At 41.6% G+C, this 21,361-nt stretch overlaps 1 protein-coding gene across 1 annotated transcript; it reads left to right on the top strand.

Annotated features, from left to right (window-relative positions):
- Window positions 1-10,563: 10,563 nt before the first annotated feature.
- Window positions 10,564-19,416, top strand: Ppp1r15b (protein phosphatase 1 regulatory subunit 15B). Its single transcript, XM_015483910.2, is given in 3 exon segments — window positions 10,564-13,072; window positions 16,805-16,984; window positions 16,986-19,416. Coding segments are annotated over 3 exon segments (2,136 nt in total). The 5' UTR covers window positions 10,564-11,167; the 3' UTR covers window positions 17,037-19,416.
- Window positions 19,417-21,361: the final 1,945 nt, after the last annotated feature.

The following is a 21,361-nucleotide window of genomic DNA, read 5'->3' as shown; positions in this document are numbered from 1 at the left end:
GGGCATATTGGTAATTGCAGCAGGTCCTGAAACAAAAACCCACCTCCATGCCCAGGGACAACTGCAATTATAGTACAGTGACAAAGGGAAAGAGGAGGGGTGGTATGGGCAGAGGGGGCTTCACAGAGGAGATATTTGAACTGAGTTTTAAAGTCTCATTTTTTTCCTTTTCTTTCTTTTTAATATTTATTTTTTCGTTGTAGTTGGATACAATATAATTAATTAATTAATTAATGATATTAGGTGAGCCCTCTACTGCTGAGCCACAACCCCAGCCCCTTAAAGTCTCATGTAAAGATACAGCATTAATCTCTAGGATTTATAAATAACTCAAAAAAACTTAACAACAACAAAAAAAAAGCCCAAATAACCCAATCAATAAATGGGCAAAGGAACTGAACAGGCACTTCATAGAAGAAATATGATTGGTCAACAAATACATGAAAAATGTTCAACATCTCTAGCAACTAGAGAAATGCAAACTAAAATCACGCTGAAGGCAGGGTTATAGCTCAGTGGCAGAGTGCTTGGTTCAGTGGTGAAGCACTGGGTTCGATCCTAAGCACCACATAAATAAATAGAATAAAGGTCCATTGACAACTAAAAAATATTAAACACACACACACACACACTTGAGATTCCATCTCACTCCAGTCAGAATGGCAATTATCAAGAATACAAGTAACAAACATTGGCAAGGATGTTGGGGAAAGGTCCCCTCAGACATTGTTGATGAGACTGCAAATTGGTGCAACCACTCTGGAAAGCAGTACGGAGATTCCTCAGAAAACTTGGAATGGAACCACCTTTTGACCCAGTTATCCCACTCCTCAGCATATGCCGCAGTCTGGCTGGGCACAAAATCACGAGCCACTCACAGCCTTGTAGATTCAAACAGCAAGTCTTTATTCCCGACCTCTCACCAGCACTCTAGACGCACGCATGTTCTGGGGGAAATCCACCGGCACTCTACATCCCAAATACTCTCTCAATCCCTCAAGAGAACTCAAAGGGAACTGAAGGAGTGGGCGGGAGCCTGAGGCAGCAGGATACGCCCTATTCCCAGCAGGAATCACCTTAAACCTGGAACCGCCCTAAACCCCGATCCACCCTAAACCCTGATCCGCCCTAAACCCGGATCCGCCCTGGTCCTTGAGCAGGGTCACCTTACTCAAACTTCATGCAATGTCACTGCAAATGACCTGGGTCCAAGGCAAGCTCATTTCCACAATGGAGAGTCCTCCCTCTAAGCAACATGGGGTAGGCTGACAAAGAAATTGCCATGCGTCATTCCTACTTGGCAATGGCTCTCAGCAAGCATATACCCAAAGGAACTTAAAATCAGCATACTATACTGACATGGCCACATCGATGTTTATAGTAGCTCAATTCACAGTAGCCAAGCTATGGAACCAACCTAGGTACCCTTCAGTAGATGAATGGATAAAGAAAATGTGGTAAATATAATACACAATGGAATATTATGCAGCCACAAAGAAGAATGAAATTATGGCATTTGCTGGTAAATGGATGGAACTAGAGATTATCATGCTCAGTGAAATAAGCCAATCCCCAAAACCCAAAGGCCAAATGTTTTCAGATGCAGATGCTAATTCACAATAAGGTGAGGGGGAGGAAAGAATAGAAGTTCTGTGGATTAGACAAAGGGGAATGAAGGGAAGGCGGGGATAGGAAAGACAGTAGAATGAGTTAGACATAACTTTCCTAAGTTCACATATGAATATACAACCAGTGAAAAACTCCATATCATGTACAACCACAAGAATGGGATCCTAATTAGAATAAGTTATACTCCATGTATGTAAAATATGTCAAAATACACACTACTATCATGTGTATCTAAAAAGAACAATTTTTTTTTTTTAAAGTCAGCACTCTGGACTTTACTAATAGAGTAAAGGGGATGCCATTGGTGGGTTTTGAGAAAAGGTGGCAGTGTTGCTATTTTTTTTTTTCCTTTTCTTTTTTTTTTTTTTTTTTTTTTTGTAGTACTGGGGGTTGGATCCAGGGGGCATGCTAGGTAAGTTATTTCTACTTCTGACTTACATCCCCAACCCTTTTTGTCTTATTTTGAGGCAGGGTCTCCCAAAATTGCCCAGGACTGGCCTTGAACTTGCAATCCTGCCTCAGCCTCCTGAGTAGCAGGGATTACAGGTATGGCCACCACCAGGCCCAATTTACAAGAGATTATTGTAGGACTCAGGGTGTAGCTCAATGGTAGAGTGCTCGCCTAAGCATGAGGTCCTGGATTCTGCTGCCCTGGGTTCAATTCCCGAAAGGGAAAGAGGAGTCACAGATGAACCTGGGTCTGGGAGTCTAGTTCAGTGGTAAAGCAGGTAGGTGCTTAGAGTTAACGTGGAAAAGCCCAGTCAAGACCTTTGACTTAATCATGGTAAGTTTGAGACACCCGATAGACACCCAGTTGGAGAAGGAGTAGAATGGAACCTGAAGTCCAAGGGAGAGTTGTCTGGAGTTTAGATAGGGAACTCATCAGAATGTAGGCTGCCTTTAATTCCATGGAACTGGACGAGATCACTCAGGTTTGAGAAGCCAGGAAAACAGGAGGGACTGAGGCCAACATTCAGAGGAAGAAGCACAGGCACTGAAATGATAGGAAAACCAGACGAATGGTGTTGGGGGAAAACTAAAGAGGTATGGTCAGTTTCCCAGGGCTGCCTTACCAAGCACCCCACACTGACTGGCTTTCAAACAGAAATTTGTCTCATAGCTCTGGAGGCTGGAAGTCCCAAGGTCAAGTGCCGCGTCCGGCCAAGGGAGCCGAGTCCGGCGAGGGACGGCGAGGTTAAAAGACACACAGGACACCAAGGTTCTTCATCCAGGAGTCAATACTCTTTATTGCTAACACACCTTTTTTATACCCCAAGCAGCAGAAGTGGAAAACTACCCAAAAGCAGGAGGGAGGGGGGAGAAATTTAGTTTCAACATCTATTATTGTCAGGTACCGAAACCTCCCTTAACAATAAGTCCATCAGACCAGAAAAGGTCAAGGCATTCCCGTGGGATACATATGTCTCAGACGGACAAGCAGAAACAGAAAAACTACAAGTTCGCCATGGCCTTGTGAGCTGGCCACACTGACATACAGAACAAACTAGTGGAGGTAGGGCTCCAGGGGCCAGGGTGGACCTGCTGCCAACAGTCAAGGAGTCAGCAGGGTTTGTTTCACCAGAGGAAGAATCTGATCCAGGCCTGTCTCCTAGTTTCTGGTTATTGAAAGAATTCCCCACGCAAAGACACTTCGCCGGGAGAATTCTAATTTTATTGCAAAAAGCAGTGTGCTTATATAGAACTGAGGGGGAGATGGCAGGGCTTAGATAAGTGGCAGGCCACCCGTTCATTGGCAAGTCCTTCCAGATATCAGCTCCGGAGCCCAGGAATTAGTTCTCATTGGGGCTAAGGTTCCCCGCCAGCGAGGTTTGAAATTGGCGCCGGCGGGAGAGTTCACACGGGCGGGAACTTTTCGCGCCACTGCAGAAAAGAAGAAGGTAGGAAGAAGAGGTGCTTAGGCGCCATGTTGGGGTTTTTTCTCTGGGGTATGGCTGCCGTTTATACTTTTCCCAACAGTTCTTTGCTGGCAATCTTTGGTATTTCTGGGCTTAGAGATACACACCCCCTGATCTTGGCCTTCATGTCCACCTGAAGGCCATGTGCATGCAAGTGACTGTGTCCAGCTTCCCCTTTTAACCAAGATACCCTGATATTGGATTAGGCCCCCACCCTAACTACTTCCACTTAACTTGATTATGTGCAAAGAACTTATTTTCAAATAAGGCCATATTGGGAAGTCCTGGTTAGGGTTTCAATATATTTTGGGGGAGGACAATTCATTGCCTAACAATCAAGAGACTGGCAAAATATTTTTGGTGGCCTTGACAACAGCTGCTTGGATGAGTAGGTTGAAGGGAGACCAGGTGAGGAGAAAGTGGAGACTGAGCCTAGACAACTCTAGAGAAATTTAGCGGAAGTGGTGCAGATACTTGGAGGGGCATGTATCTGGGAAGGTTTCTGAAGACAGGTGATATTAAGCTACGCTAATATAAACGAGATACTAGTGAAAGAGAAACTTTACAAGAGAGAAGGGATGACAGAGGCCAGGATTCCTTGAGCAGAAGTGAAGGGCTAAGATCCAGGAAGCTTCTTGGCTCGTGATGAAATTGAAGGCAGCGTATGGGGTCCAGATGCAGGTGGATTTGTCAGGGAAAGATGAAGTGGTTATATTTGGGTCTATTTTCTCAACAAAGTATGAGACAGGATTGTAAACTGAGAATGTGTTTTTGAGGAATCAAATGTGTGTTTATGGATATGCTGGAAATTGGAAGAAACATTCTCCCAGTGTAGGCGAAGCAGAGCTTATAGGAACTATTGTGGGAGGGGCTGGCATTCCCAGGAGTAGTGATCACAGTGGGAAGTGCCTTGGTCAGCATGCTTGAGTGATTTTCTCCAGCAATGACTCACTGTATGAATGTAAGTGCAGGATGAGTAGGTAGCTGGGTTGGATTTTTTTTTTTTTTTGGAACCCAGGATTGAACCCAGGGGTACTTAACCACTGAGCCACCTCCCTAGACCTTTTTAATATTTTATTTAGAGACAAGGTCTCACTTAGGGCCTCGATAAGTTGCTGAGGCTGACTTTGACCTTGTGATCCTCTTGCCTCACCCTCCAGAGCCACTGAGATTACAGGTATGCACCACCACGCTGGCCAGCTGGGTTGGAATTTTTTCCTGAGAAGAATGTTGGAGGAGGAGAGGGGCAAGAGATAGGAAGGATTCTGTAGGGAGTTAGTGGGTTAAAGAAGAGAGCAAAGGAGGCAATGGGTCACCAAAAGAGTGGCAATGGGAATGGACTGTGGTCTCTGAGGGATTAAGTAGCTGAACAGGGATCAGAACAAATGAGTCAGAAAGAGGAAGTGGCAGCCAGAGTATGGGATCCTCGGAAATCAGATTTTGGAGGCGGTGCCAGCTCTGAAGAAATACTCAAAAGCTCCCCATATCTTTTACCTCAGGCCTGGCAAAATCTTTTCAAACAAACACAATGAACCGAGGTTGTAAGGATCTTCTGCCAAAGAGCCAGTCAGCTGCCAGTTCGAGGACTTCTTGTCTTCCCCGGCTTGTACACTGCCAGGGCAACATGCTGTTATCTCTGCACAGAGCCACCAGATGACAGCAGGCAGGGAAGGCGACTCACTCTTCATCTTCCAGGGAGACTCAGGGCCAAAGCTTTATGATTGCATTTTTCCCCTCTAGAACAACTTCCAAGGTAAGGAAGACAGTAACTAAATGAGGAAGAGGAAGCCCATTCCATAAAGTTTTAAGAAAAAATTTTAGGACCCTGGGGTATCACTCAATGAAAATATTGAGAGGGGACTTAAAAATCTTTGTTATAAGGAAGATTACTACTATTTTATTTATTTATTTATTTATTTATTTATTTATTTATTTATACATACATACATACATACATACATACATACTGGGGATTGAACTCCGGGGCACTCGACTCCTGAGCCACATCCCCAGTCCTATTTTTTATTTGATTCAGAGACAGAGTCTCACCGAGTTGCTTAGCACCTCACTTTTGCTGAGGCTAGATTTGAACTCACAATCCTCCTGCCTCAGCCTCCAAGCTGCTGGGATTACAGGTTTGTACTACCGTGCCCAGCTACTACTATTTTAAAGTATTTCTTACCAAGCATGGTAGTGTACTCCTGTATCCTACCTACCCAGGAGGCTGAGGCAGGAGGATTGCAAGTTTAAGGCCAGCCTGGGCAATTTAATGGGACCCTGTAGCAAGATAAAACTTTAAAAAGGGATGAGGATATGGCTCAGTGGTAAAGTACCCCTGGGTTGAATCCCCAATACCAAATCAGTAAATTAAAAAAAACCAAACTATTTCTCTTCCATTTATTAAATATTACTAGGAACCTATTTTGTGCCAGTAAGCACATTAGACCAGTCATTTTTATTTGTTTTTATTTATTTATTCATTTTGCTGCCAGGGATTGAACCCAGAAGTGCTTAACCACTAAGCCACATCCCTGACCCTTTTCTTTTATATTTTATTTAGAGACAGGGTCTTACTGAGTTGCTTAGGGCCTCGATAAATTGCTGAGACTGGCTTTGAATTCAAGATCCTCCTGCCTCAGCCTCCCAAATTGCTGGGATTACAGGCGTGCACCACTGTGCCTGGATAATGTTATACTCTTAAATACTGAAGACCACAAAGAAACTTCTTTGTGTGGATTATATCTATCTATATTTGTTAATTTTGAACTTGAAACCGAGGAATTTAAAAATAATAAGCCAGCCAGTCACAGTGGAACGCACTTGTAATCCTAGCTACTTAGGGGGTTGGGGCAGGAGGATCAAGTTTAAGGCCAGCCTCAGCAATTTAGCAAGTCCCAGTCTCAAAATTTTAAAAAATTAAAAAGAGCTCGGAGTGTTGCTCAATGGTAGAGCACTCCTGTGCTCAATCCCCAGTACCACAATAAATAAGTAAATCAAAAATGAAAAAACCCATTACATGTTAATGTAAGTAACATTTTTAATTAAAAATTATTATTATTTTTTTAATATTTTTTTTTTAGTTGTAGTTTGGTCACAATTATTTTATTTATTTATTTTTATGTGGTGCTGAGGATCAAACCCAGGTTCTCGCACGTGCAAGGCAAGTGCTCTACTGCTGAGCCACAACCCCAGCCCCTAATTAAAAATTATTTTTCAAAATAAAAATGTGTATCAGGAACAGTGGTATTGTTGTACATTTTTTTTCCAAATGCCTTTACCATCTGGCTTAATAGAAAACAGCAGGAATTTCATACTTAGCTGCTTTTACTTTAATCTGTTGCCAGATCACACACCATGTATCCCGTGTATCCCGCAGACTTCATTATATGTTTATGAGAATGAGAAAGGAAAATAAAAGCTTAGAATTATTATGAAAATATTTTTTTACCTAGTAAGGATCCTCTGAAAGGATTTCAAGACAACAGCTTCAAGGGAACCTATATCACTGGAAATCAGGGAAATAAAACTCCAAACCTCAGGTCTTGTGTCCTGATGAAAGAAAATTTACAGTCAGATACCAAAAGTCATGCAAGATAACTTTATTATAAGTAAAAGTGAGTGAACAGAAAGTAAAAGCAAAGTGAGGCTCAAGCAGAGAGCACTCTCAAAAGAGAGAGGGTGGGCCGTCTCTGAGCAGAGAACAGCCTGTCTCCAATTTTATTACTGTTTGCTGATTACTGGGAGAGCTGGGGACCACCTTCTGTACTCTTTGCCAGTCAGGTGTTCAAATCCTCCTTCACATGGGTTGGTGGAGTTTTTGACCTTAGTTAGTCCACTCTCCAGAACTGTCATGGTGGCCCTTCTATTTTGGGGGGCTTCATCTACAAGTCAATCCCATGGTAATGTGGGCACTGGGGTCAGTAACTGGTCAGGAGTTACCTTAGTGCACTAGCGCTATTAAAGGACTCTTCCTTCCCAGAAAATCAGAGACATTTATGGCCATATTCCTAACTTCACATCAACCTAAGTCGACCCTGTCAAGAGTCAGTCCCATTAATCCTTTTCTCTTGGTGTGATTTCCAACTAGCTCCTTTGTTTCTATTTATTTTCTACAATAAACTACTTTGGAAATAGTTTAAAGAAGACCCTCAAATAATTTAAAAAACGCTCTTGACCTTGCCATGCGTTTCATTGCTCATGGCTAGCTGCTACCTAACACGTAAACCATACTTTAGGAACCAAAGGTATTAGGATACAGCCCTCAAGTTGCTCAGGAACCTGCAGGAGTGAACATTTATAGGGATATAGACTGCAATGTGTTAAATTCTCCAAAAATGTAATAGTATAAGTGCTGGGAGGGATCAATTAATTCCATCTGGAAGGTCAGCAAAGGCTTCAAGCAGATGTTGACATATGAGTTGGACCCTGAAGCAGGAGTAGGTATAAGAAAACAAGGTGAGGGCTTTCCTGGCTTAGAAACTGTTCCAGGAAAGACATGAAATCAGGAGCACTGATAAGTCCAGTGTTCTAGAGCATAACATGCAGGAAGAAAAGAAGGGGAAGAGGAGGCTGGAGGAGTACCCTCCTCTATATTTGTCCTGGAGGGACAAGCTGAATAGAGTCTTTCTTCTGCAGGCAATGGGAAACAATTGAAGACTGTCAAGTAGAACACCACCAGAACATTAGCTAATGTTTGTGCTGCTACTCTATCTGGGCTAGGCACTGGATTAGGAATGCAGTTCTCTCACCAATTCCTGAATTACTTACTGTATTAGCCTCATTTTACAACAAAAGGCACAGAGGTTTCCAGCAATTAATTCACATACTTGGATTGCTTTTCTATTATGTAAACTGACTCCTATTATTGATACATTTTTCTAAAGATTTTAGGATTGAGAAACTATCTATTTTCAGATATGGATAATAACAAGGATAAACAATAGAAACTGAGGGCTTTTTTGCTTTGTAGAAAGAAGTAGCTCTTCCTTCAAAAGGCCCAATAAAGCAATGAATCAGAATGTCACTGGTCGGCCAGGCGCGGTGGCACTTGCCAGTAATCCCAGCGTCTTTGGCTGCTAAGGTACAAGGATCCAGAGTTCAAAGCCAGCGAGGCAGTAAGCAACTTAGCGAGATCCTGTCTCTAAATAAAATACAAAATAGGGCTGGGATGTGGCTCAGTGGTCGAGTGCCCCTGAGTTCAATCCCCCGTACGCCCTCCACAAAATAAAATAAAATGAACAAGAATATCAATGGTCTTTTTTTTTTTTAAGTTGTGGATGGACACAATATCTTTATTCATTTATTTATTTTTATGTAGTGCTGAGGATCGATCAAGCGCTCTACCACTGAACTATAACCCAGTTCTCAATGGTCATTCTTATTTGAACACAGGAACCACACCTGGAGGTTAACCTATAGCTATGTTAATGAGCACCTGCAAGGCCTATTTCAATGTAAAAGACCTTGAGATGCACTTGTGGAAGCTCACTTTCGGGAACACTTCCAGCCAACTCCTTTATCCCACAGGTGAAGATGGAAAGGAAGGAGATAATAGCCTTGATACTTTTTCAATGCCTATTTTACATACATTTCGCTCCATGCTCTACCTAGAAACATATATAAACTCCTAAACTTGCACACTAATATGGGTTATTCGGCTATCTGGCTCCCCCTCCCTCATGGTGTCAGTTCTATCTCTTCTGGCTTAAATAAATCGTGCTTCATTTACTCTTCCTTTCCGTGATAGTCCGCTTGGGAGACCTGACCCCAGAGGAAATTGGGGAAGCAGGTTTCTGCAGGAGCAGCTGTGGGCCTGCCCTTGGCCAGCAAAAGATCTTGCTGCAGGCCCTGGTTCTCATAATTACTAGTCCCTCTATAATAGTCCCTGGACTTCAGGGCTGCAACGGTGCATGCCTATAATCCCAGCAGCTGAGGAGGCTGAAGCAGGAGGAGCACAAATTCAAGGCCAGTCTCAGCAATTTAGGAAGACCCAGTATCAAAATAGAATTTAAAAAGAGCTGGGTGTGACTAAACTAGTTCAATCCTCAGGAAAAAAAAAGTTTTAGCAGAAATAAGGAAATGAACTAAGACCAAACTCATAAGAGAGAATCAAATACAGCATCTAAAATTACCAGCCATTTTTTTTTTTTTCTCAGAATTGTGGTCACCTGTGTTCCTACATTGGGTGTTGTACCCTGTGGTTCTGGTTGTTCAGGAAGTAATATAAATTGAATATGTTGCCTGCTGGGAAGCAAAAAAAAAAAAAAAAAAGTTAACAGTTTGGGGGACTAAGTCTCTTCCCACCACTGTGAATTCGGTTTGCACTGTAACAATAGTCCAACAGGGAGGCACTTGAGTTTTCTTTTGGGGTGGGTTATAGATGTCAGTCGGATGTTGAAAGATCTCAAACCTAGATACCAGGCAACACCAAGTAGAACTTAGAAGCCCTTTGGGGACAAAAATGCATTAAGAATGAGTCGGTTTTCGCTCCTATTATTCACTCCAGATGTTTTGTGTCTTAGCACCCACCAAATCTGTGTTTGTCCAATACAGCATTGCCCAACTCATTCATTCAGATCTTGGGGTGATGGTATTTAGCACTCAACAATTGGACCCAGGGGTGCTTAATCATTGAGTCACATCCCAGCTCTTTTAAAATTCTATTTTGATACAGGGTCTCCCTAAATTGCTGAAGCTGCCCTTGAACTTGTGATCCTCCTGCTTCCGCCTCCTCATCTTGTAGGGATTATAGGCATGTGCCCCACGGCTAAAACGTTCTGATAGCCCTGAATCCCAATATGCGTAAGCCTAAAATGAGTGTTTACACCTCCCCCTCCGTGTGCAGGGCACGTAAAAGGGCTCCGTGGATTCCCTGGTTATCTCTAACCCTCCGACCTTTGCGAGCCTAGCCTTTAACCCAGAGGGCGGAGGGCGCGGTCTCCTAGGAGACCGCAGCGACTCGCCGCGCATGCGTACGGCCTGTGCCAGGCTGATGCAACCTCCCGCGTGCGAGCTGCTTTACCCAGAGTAAGGAAGCCGACAGGGACCTCTGTCGAGACCAATCCTCTGCCACGCGGAAGTGTGAGGAAAGACCCGCCCCTACCCCTAGGGCTCTGCAAATGACGTCTGGAGGCGTGGGGCTGGTGGCCTAGACGCCAGCCGTCCTTCGTCTTATCGGGTGGTTTCTGGCTGTCCTGCTTTGGCGCCGGCCCTGCGGCCATCTTGGGCTTCGCTTCTACTCGCACCGGCCAGCCTACCCAGCCCTTCCGGTGTCTCGCGGTCTCGGGGCTTTGCAGCGGTCCGCGTCTCCGAGGAAGTCGCCGCCACGGGAGGGCTCCTATCTATGGTCGAGAGGCCTCGCGCGGACTAGGACGCCTCCTTCCCCGCCAGGATGGATGTCGCCTCAGTCGTCGCCTCCTGCGTGAGCCGCCCCGCTCGGTGGTCTGTCGCCCGTTGCCGAAGCCGCTGCTCTCTGTGGCTCTTCTGCTGGCGCTGGGATCGGCCTGGAGCCCCGACTCCGCCGCTGGGCGCGGCCAAGGCTGTCTAGGTCTCTTCTCGAGTCCCGTCCGACCCGTTGCCGCTGAGCTCCGCCGTCTGCCCGAGAGACTGCCAAGAAAAAGAAGATGGAGCCGGCGACACATGGATGGCGGAAACAGTCGGCCCCTCCGGCCGGCTCCTGGTTCCGGCTGCCCTTCTTTCCTTGGCGATCGCAAGCAGGCTTTTCCAAGTTCCCGGTACGTCCTGCTCCTGAAAACTCCGGGGAGCCCACACTACCTTCCTCTTCCCAGCCCGAGGCTCGGACCAGCTACTGGGCGAAGCTGCTTTCCCCACTCCCCAGCTTGCTTCAGAAGTTGCTGATTTGGATCCAGCTTTTCAGTGGCATAATTCCGACCAGATGGCTAGATTTCGCGGGAGGCTACAGCGCCTTGAGAGCCTTAAGGGGACGGGAGGCAACAGCTGCCCCCGCAGGGCAGAAAACTTTGAGATCGCTCCGGCTGGACCCGTCGGACAGCACGGTTGCCAGTTCCCTTAATTGGCTAGAGGAGGGGATCCTCTGGCAGTGCTCGCCAGACCTAGAATTGGAGCTTAAAGCCCAGGGAAAGACTTTGGACCCTGCAGCACACGCGTTTCTCCTGGAGCAGCAGCTGTGGGGAGTGGAGCTGTTGCCAGGTAGCCTTCAAGCCCGTCTGTTCCCTGACCAAGAACCTGGCTCTGCGCCCTCTGGGTCTCTAAGAGTTCAGCGCTTAGGCAATTTTAACGTCGTCTCCTATGTGCTGAACCCCACCTACCGTGACTGTCTTCCCCAGCTAGAGCTCGGCTGTCAGAACAGTGCTGGAAGTGGTGAGCTGGTTGATTTCCAGGCATTAACCCCAGAGAGCAGCTGCCTTTTTGAGGATCATTGTCATCCCCAGCCACTGCGTGCAGAGATCTCCGCAGCTTCGTGGCAGGGCTGTCCACCTCTTTCTAGAGAAGGCTTGCCTGAAATCCAGCACCTTCGTATGAAACGGCTGGAGTTCCTTCAGCAAGCTAGCAAGGGCCAAGAGTTACCCTCCCCTGACCAAGATAATGGCTACCACAGCCTGGAGGAGGAACACAACCTTCTCCGATTGGATCTGAACCACCACTTGGATAACCCTACACAGCCTGTTCCCCTTGAGGAAGCCATTCCTGGAACCACCCAGGAGCCCAGGGAGGAAAAAATAGAATTGTTGACTAAAGAGGTTCCACTTGGCTTGGAAAAGCAAAACCATTCTGGAAGCTGTCCATCTTGTGAGGTACCTGAGGAAAGAGAGCCTGAAGAGGACCAAGTCAGTGTGGTTGATTCCTCAGACATAGAAGATGATCTTCCCATTTCTGCCAGACCAGCTTGTAGTAACAAATTGATAGATTACATTTTGGGAGGTGCATCCAGTGATGCGGAAACAAGTTCTGATTCAGAAGGTGAGGATTGGGAGGAGGAAGCTGAGGATGATGGTTTTGATAGTGATGGCTCACTGTCAGAATCAGACTTTGAACAGGACTCTGAAGGGCTTCACCTTTGGAACTCTTTCTACAGTGTAGATCCTTATAATCCCCAAAACTTTACAGCAACACTTCAGACTGCTGCCAGAGTTGTTCCTGGAGACCATTCTGATTCAAGGAGGTATTTGTCTGACAAGTCTGATGTTGGGAATTGTCCCCAGTCTGAAATCCTTCCTGAGACATCTGACCTTAATTCTGGGGAGGAAGATGATTGGGAATCTAGTGCAGATGAGGCAGAAAACCTGCAACTGTGGAACTCTTTCTGTAATTCTGATGATCCCTACAACCTTTTGAATTTTAAGGCTCCTTTTCAAACATCAGGGAAAAAATGGAAAGTCTGTCAGGGTCCCCAGAGCCCATCCAAGTCCATGGTGGCCATTTCTGAGTGTCACACCTTATTTTCTTGTAAGGTACAACTGTTGGGGGGCCAAGAAAATGATTGTCCAGACCTGGGACAGTGTGCGGTTCCTTCTGGAGAGAGACATATGCATATCAAAAGAAAAAAGGTTTGTTATTTTTAACATGTCTGATAATTTGTCTGGTTTGGATATAGTTCAATGTAGCAGCACAATTTACTTTTTTAGGCATAGTTGTACATATTTTTGAGGAAGGCCTCTGAGCTCATAGCCTTGGAGTGAGAAATTTTCAAATGACCCCACTTCCTCTCCTGTGTAGAGAACTGTTCCTGTTTAAAAGGAAGATGCCAGTATATAGATGTTAGCAGTTAGGCAAACATTATTTTCATTTGGATTTGTGGCTCTTCCAACTTTTTACTCTCTTAGGGACAGAAATATTAAACCTTGTGTATATATGATTAAATTTCTAGAAATTGAGAAGGTCCTAATATAGCCATAGAGGTTTAAAATGGATTTATTTGTGGTATTTTGTTTACAGATGCTTAATTTATTTGCATGACAACAGTGTTTTCATTCCTGTCCATTGGAGCCTGGAGGGATGATAACATATAGCAAGTCAGATGTATCTGGTTGTTTGCCAGTAAAGAAAACACTAATTTTAGTATCAAACTTTTTGATGGTTTAAAAACAATACAGGAAGTGATACTGTCTTTTTCCTTAAGAATGAAATACTAGTTAGCCCTGGCTTTTGAGACGGGTGTGGCTAAGTTGCTTAGGGCCTTGCTAAATTGCTGAGGCTGGTCTTGAACTTGCAATCCTCCTGCCTCAGCCTTCAGGGCCACTGGGATTACTGGCATGTGCTACTGTGCCCAGCTGAAAATATCTTTAAATGATAGTAGTTTTAATTTTTTTTTAAATATTTTTTTAGTTGTAGTTGGACACAACACATTTATTTATTTATTTATTTATTTATTTATTTATTTATGGTGCTGAGGATCGAACCCAGTGCTGCACACATGCTAGGGGAGTGCTCTACCGCTAAGCCCCAATCCCAGCCCTAGTAGTCTTAATTTGTAGAAGCAGAGTAAGTCATATTAAAAGTTAAATTTTATCTAGGCACAGTGGCACTGTAACCCAGTTACTTGGGAGACTGAGGCAGGAGGATTGCAAGTAAGTATAAAGGGCTGGGGATTTAGCTCAGTGGTAGAGTAACCCTGGGTTCAATCCTTAGTACCTCTAAAATAAAATTTGAGTTCATACTTTGTAACTTGATAAAAGGGCTTTTTCTTTATTCTTCCAAGGCCCCTCTGGCAAAAATGAGCAATTTAGAGTGAACAGGCAAGAAAGAAAGTGGTCGTGGGGTGGCTGGGGATGTGACTCAGTGGGAGAGCAATTTGCCTGGCATGCATGAGGCTCTGGGTTGGGTCCCCAGCACTGCAACATAAAGAAAGAAGCAGAGTGGGGCAGTGGAATGAGAACTTTGCATCTGGAGACCTGTGTGCTCCACTCCTATCTGGTTTAGGGCCAAGAGATTTGGGGAGACAGCCAGACCTAGGAAGTTACTTGACTCAAAGGCCTTGATCTACTTACTTATCTTGATGGTAATAATAATAATAAATGTTTACAAATATTGCAAGATTTATTGTTTTGTGGTGCTGGGAACCCAGCCCAAGGTCTCCTGCAGCCCAAGAACGAGCTCTATGTCCCCAGCCCAAGTTTTTGCAAAATTTCAATGAGATGAATAAAGAAAACTCAGAATTCATTGCCTTGCCTTTGAATGGCTCCAGTCAATCTCATTTTAGCTTCAGTAAAATTAAATGAGTAAATGGATGTAAGACTGTCGATTATGAACCAGATGCAAAACTTATAAAAGATAATGTCTAAGTATGATAAAATTATTTGGCAGTCTTTGACTACCTGCCATTCTTTAGTATATGGGAATAATGGATAGTGCCTGATTCTTCAAAGATGTCCTTCAGATCCAGAAGTTTAAAATAAATACCTCATGCCTGGCAAAATAGTGCAGATTGTGGAACCAGACAGTGTTTGAATTCTGGTTATACCACCTAAATGCTGTGTGATTTGGACATGTTAGTTAACCTCTCTTTTTCTGTTTGTACAATGGGGATGATATTAGTCCATATATCTGTAGGGTTGATGTGAGAGTTAAATAAGATAAAAATTGTAAAGTTATTAGAAAAGAGCTAAACATTATAAAGTGCTTGTTGTTATTTATCTTAGTGACACAACAAATGAGTAACGACTAGAATGCAATAACTAGTAAGATGTTACATACAACTAATTGTCCTCAGGGGCATTCCTCGGCCTGATGTAAAGGGAACGAAAGTAGTAGTCCTCAGTGGGACTAGCTGATGTAACTGTTAAACATACTTTAAAGCAAGTACTTATCTTTTAAAAAAAATAGTTATTTTTGAGTTGTAGGTGGACACAGTATCTGTATTTCATTTTTATATGGTGCTGAGGATCCAATCCAGTGCCTTACTCGTGCTAGGTGAGCACTCTACCACTGAGCCACAACCACAGCCCATGGAGTTTGCTATCTTAAAAAGAAACTTTTTTTTTTTTTAAATCATGTCATACACCACAAAGGATCAGGTATTAGAATGCCATTTGACTTTTTATTTATTTATTTTGTGGTACTGGGGAGCAAAGCTAGGGCCTCATGCATGATACCACTGTGCTGCACCCCTGCCCCAAAAGAAACTTCTTTATAAAAAGTAAGTGGAGATTAAGTAGAAATTACTAATAATGAGTAGGGACTGTTACTTATTACATGTCATCATGTATATTATAATAGTCACAGTTTCATGTACAGGTTGTGCCTCCCTAATCTGAAAACTCAAAATCTAAAACTTTGAAGTGGCAACATCATACTCAGGAACTTTTAGATTTTGGAGTATTTTAGATTTCAGATTTTTGGATTAGGACACTCAACCAAGTAAACTTTATGTAAATATTCCAAAATCCAAAAAAATTCTGAAATCTGAAACATCTCTGGTCCCAAATAGTTCAGATAAGGGACACCTACCTGAAAATATAGTGATAGTATACTGAATACAAAGAGAGTATTTTAAAATCTTAACTACAAAGTCTTTCATAGTAATTCAAACTTAAAGTACTAATTAGTACTAGTAAAAGTACTAATTTTGCTATATTTTGTTTACTAAATAGTTTTCAGTATTCTGATTACAAAAGTAATAAAAATACTGATGATTCAAAAATTGGAAAGCACTGGAAAGTGATTTTCTTTTAAATAAGGAAAAATGAAGTAGAAATAAACAAATCTTGTTAAAGCCTTTGCTATGATAAAGCCATTGCCTTCCAGGGATATAGTGGTTGTTTTCTAAAATACATTGACATTGTGGGGGAAGAATATTATAGAACTGTATGTATTTCCCTAAGGATTAGAGAATAGCAGGAATTAATAATAGCAGAAAAGTTTCAGTTCACCATCTGGATTTATTGTCTTGGCACTAAAAGCCAAGGACTGAGGTTGAGGAGACTGTGTGGATGTCTATAGTTATATGAAAGACAGTTGAAAATTTCAGGGCATTTGGTCACTGTTTTGTCCAAACAAAACAGTGTCCTTTTTTTAAATTTCAGGTGATTTAAGATACTTGGACTTAAGAAAGAAGTAGTAGGGGCTGGGGCTGGGGTTTAGCAGTAGCACACTTGTCTAGCATGTGCGAGGCACTAGGTTCGATTCTCAGCACCACATAAATTTAAAAATAAAGGTCTATCAACAACTTAAAAAAAATTTTTTTTTTTTTTAACAAAGAAGTAGTATCATAAAGGGTTATTGCTTTCAGTGCTGATTTTAAGATCCTGAAGTGTTGTTAAAATTAGTCTTTGTCTTTATAGGTAACCTTCCTTGAAGAAGTTACGGAGTATTATATAAGTGGTGATGAGGATCGCAAAGGACCATGGGAAGAACTTGCAAGGGATGGATGCAGGTTCCAGAAACGAATTCAAGAAACAGAAGATGCTATTGGATATTGCTTGACATTTGAGCACAGAGAAAGAATGTTTAACAGACTCCAGGAAACATGCTTCAAAAGACTTAATGTTTCTGAGCAACGTTAAGATGAGCTGACAGCCCGTAGCCCTAGCATACACTACCTCTTACTTGAGAGGTTTCTTTTTAACACAAATACTGGCAGCTGTCTTTTGACTTTTTAAAAATTTTTCCCAACATATTCCACTTAGAAATGTGCAGGTTTAAGTCAGCCCTGATAATGAAGGATGTGTGATTTTTTAATGTTCCTTTTTTGCTTTTGTTGAATGTGTTCTTAACATTCTTTGCTTGAGGTGAAAAGGGGACCTTTGAATTATAATTTTGCACTTTCAAAACTTATTTTCTTGGGAAACAATATTTATAGGGCTTAGAGCTCATTTTCAGTTCTATTTTAAATTATGTATGCTTGTCAAAACACTTTGGGCTTTTTCTTGTTTTTTTTTTCCCCCCAACATCTGAAATTAATGGGCTTTGATGTTTTTCTGTACTTTTTTATTTCAGTGATTTGGCCTGTCTGCCTTATGGCTAAAAAATAATAATCTTGTGTATGTTATCAACTTAAAACTACATTATCTTTTTTCAGAAAGTACATTATTTTGTTTCCACCCTTTCAAATGACTGGTAGAAAACATGTGGTGTTTTTTTTTTTTTTTCCAAGTTCTACTTGAGATATTTCCAAGGACTGCCACAGAATGTGTGCATGCGGTACTCTCTGCTACTTTGGAAAGCTACATCTTTCTGCCAAATTTTAACATCTAATATATTTGATTTCTGCGTAAAATGTTCTTTGGAGAGGGATCTGAATATGTTATTGTAGGTCCCAGTTGAATGTGGTCCTTTGTATCTTTCAACAGGTATAGACTGTTAAATGTTCTAGAAAGTAATCACATTATAAGAATTTATTTTTTAAACTTAAAAGCCAAGAATTTTCCTAGGAGGAAGATAAAAGTAATTTGGTTTTGTTGTATATTATACTGTCAACAGAAATCCAGTGTTAATATAATGCCTCAGCACTGTCACTTTAAAAACCTGTCAGGGTGACACTGTAAAAACTTGGAACTGGGCAGTTCTGAATTTTCAAGTTTGAAGTAAAAAATATAAACTTCAGTTTATATCCAGGTTTATTATTTTCTACTATTTTAATAATGAGAGAAGCAATGGTTAGCCTATACTTTCCCAAAAGCATAACTATAGATTTAACATCTAGAAAGTCTTAATATCTTTAGCCCAAAGTTTACTTTTGAAGTCTTGATGTTGATTGGTTGGCTTTACATGGTGTGCATCTGTTAGGCTGAAGGAATATGAACCTACTCTTGAATGGTCTATTTTTCTGCCACGTGCCTCTCACCACAGGTAAAGGCAAAATGTAATGTAAGTAGAACAGAAGATTGCTTAATTTTGAACTTACTTCAGTGTGAGGATGAATTTTTCAACAGAAGTGCTTGCAGGGTTACTACCTCAGTTTATAATCTACCTGGTCATTAATTTATTTCTATCTGGTTTGCTCTAAGAATTGCCTCCAGTGTTGATATATATATATCTTCATTCATACACACACTGAGAGCGCATCACCATAAAAGTTGGTCCCATTTTTGCAGAGCCCTTATTCTGTGTGTTCTGTGCACGTCCGTTTTAGTTGTGATCCTGGGAGATGCATTTACAGAGTCCAGTATAATAAACACCATGAGAACAGGCTGGTTTCAGACACCAGCTGTCTGTTGGGAAGCAGGCACCATTTGCCTAGACTTGGTGACAATACCTAGACATTCTTTTGACTAAACCATGGTGGTGTTCAGCCACTGGGTTGTGTTTTGTGTTTCCGAAATCTAGTACTCTGCATATTTGATGGGACATCTTTACATTCATTGGACTTTGGAAAATTGTTTCCTTGGGATTGTGCCCTTACTGTCAAAGAATAAGAGCTTGGTTAAGAATTCTCCCATTTACTATCCTCCTTCAGGAAGGAACGGATGGTGACAAGTAGGACAGAAGGGACCATTTTAATATTGACCTGGAGGAGAAAAAATTCAAGTCAATTTCATCCCGTTCCTAGATGGTAAAGTAAATAAGCCCCTCCCCCAATCTTAAAATCCTAGGAGGTTTTAACTCAACGTTTTATACATTAAAGTCTTGTAATGGTGCTTTACGTGTCAATGTAGCATGTGAAAGACTTTGTACAGACAGGTAAAATTTCCATTTCTGAGTGACAAAATGTGATAATGACACCTCCTCCTCTGTAACTTGAAATCAAAACTATCAGATTTTATTTTTATATAATTTAAGGAAGGTGAAGTTAAGGGACTAGAAGACTTCTAAATTGGCTTCTTCAATTTAAATGTAATATGATTTAAATGTAACCAGTTGGGATTTTATAGCTAAAATTATATTTGTGTATATAACTTAACTAACCTGTAAATTGTAATAAATATATTTGCAATTATTAAAATGTTAAATGATATTTTGGTTCAATTTTATGTTGTATATTGGTTTTGGAATTTCTGAGCAGAATTTTCAGGGTTGAATCCTTTTGTAGGCACACTGTCGACTTAAAAGTGTTGGACAGTTTCTGTGACATGTAAATTGCACCACTGCTCGTTGAAGGCAAGTGTGGTCAGATGAGTATCATAACTGCAGATCCCATTTTAATAATGAAAAGGGAGAATTTAGTTCTGAGAGTATGAATGTCCTTTCAAAGAGAAAAGATCTAATTCTAAAATGACCCTAGCTTTGAGTTCCACCACAAAGAAAACTGTCAAATAAATGGAGTATTCACAGAGCAGTGAAAGTCACATGATGGGCGGAGCATAGCATTTCTCCTAAGTTACAGGGAAATCATCTGCTTCTTAGTTTTGTGCATTGTTATTTAAAGTTGGTAAATCACAGGGTTTTCCCATTTATGAAATTAAATGAATGTGATGTAACATTAGGAAAAACTTAAACTTTTACCCAGAAAAAAATACAAACATTCAATCAAGCCTACTAACGGACTAAGGAATAATAGCATTCTTAATTCAAGCCTTTGGATCTTCCTAGCTAATGAAGAAAAGTTAGGTATATTTCTGAATTGGGAGGAAAGAAAACAATTTCAAAAAGTGAGTGGTTAGTACAAGATGTTTTGTTTGTTGATACTGGAGATTGAACTTAGGAGACTTTTATCACTGAGCTACATCCCCAGCCCTTTTTTATTTATTTTTTAAAAAAACGTTTTTTAGTTGTTGATGGACCTTTATTTTATTCATTTATTCATATGCAGTGCTGAGAATCAAACCAGTGCCTCACACATGTGAGGCAAGTGCTTTACCACTGAGCCACAACCCCAGCCCTTACTTTTTATTTTGAAACAGTTACTTAAGGCTTTACCAAGTTGCTAAGGCTAGCTTTGAATTTGTGATCCTACTTCAGCCTCCTGAATTGCTAGGATTACAGATGTGTGCCACTGCATCCAACATGGTTAGCACAAATTGAACTGACAGTCCTAGGTTATATTTTTATTTCCATTTTAGAAATAGAATTAAGCATATTTTGCTCTTTTCCCCAGCATTATAAAATAGCCACATTCACATCAAGCCAGATTTATTGCTCTTTCTATCCTGGTATCTTATAGAAATGGTACAGTTTTTCCTTTTTACTTTGCAGAAAGTTTAAAGCAAATATTTAATTGTTGATCTCAGACATGGATTTGGGAAGTGTGTGTGTGTGTGTGTGTGTGTGTGTGTGTTACTGGGGATTGAACCCAGGGCTTTGTACATGCAGGGCAAACACTCTACCAACTGAGCTATGTTCCCAGCCCTGGATTTGGGAATTTGGTGGTCTCTGTCATATTCTCCTTTGGAGGGAGACATTTCCTTTGGGTTCTTCTATATATCTTTTCAAAATAAAAATGGAACTATCTTCATTTTTCTCATAAAATGCATAGTATTTATAAAATAATACAGAGATATACATAGGCAGTCCTACATTTAAAAAAAAAATATCTCCAGGTGCTTTTTGAGCTGAGAATTTTATGTATTAAAAAGATGTTTGAGGGCTGGAGTTATAGTTCAGTGGTAGAGCACTTGCCTGGTATGTGTGAGGCACTGGGTTCCATTCTCAGCATCACATATAAATAAATAAAGGTCCATTGACAACTAAAAAATATATGTATATAAGAGTTGATATTTTTTCATTTAACTAATGAGGACATAAATGTTAGCTAACTGTGTACATCAGTAATTAGGATTTTTCTAACCTAAATTTGCTCCAGTGAGACATAGGTCTGCATAAGTCAATTAAGACTTTTTGTGTGTGTGTATGTGTGTGTGCTGGGGATGGAACCCAGGGCCTTATGCATATAAGTCAAGCACTCTATCAACTGAGCTATATCCCCAGCCCATCAGCTAAAACTTTACAAAAGCAGGACTGGA

This window comes from Marmota marmota, unplaced genomic scaffold (genome assembly GCF_001458135.2).
Source record: "Marmota marmota marmota unplaced genomic scaffold, marMar, whole genome shotgun sequence".
NCBI classification, from domain to species: Eukaryota; Metazoa; Chordata; class Mammalia; order Rodentia; family Sciuridae; genus Marmota; species Marmota marmota.
Note: the sequence above shows the minus strand (reverse complement) of the source record. Positions and strands in the feature narration are given on the sequence as shown.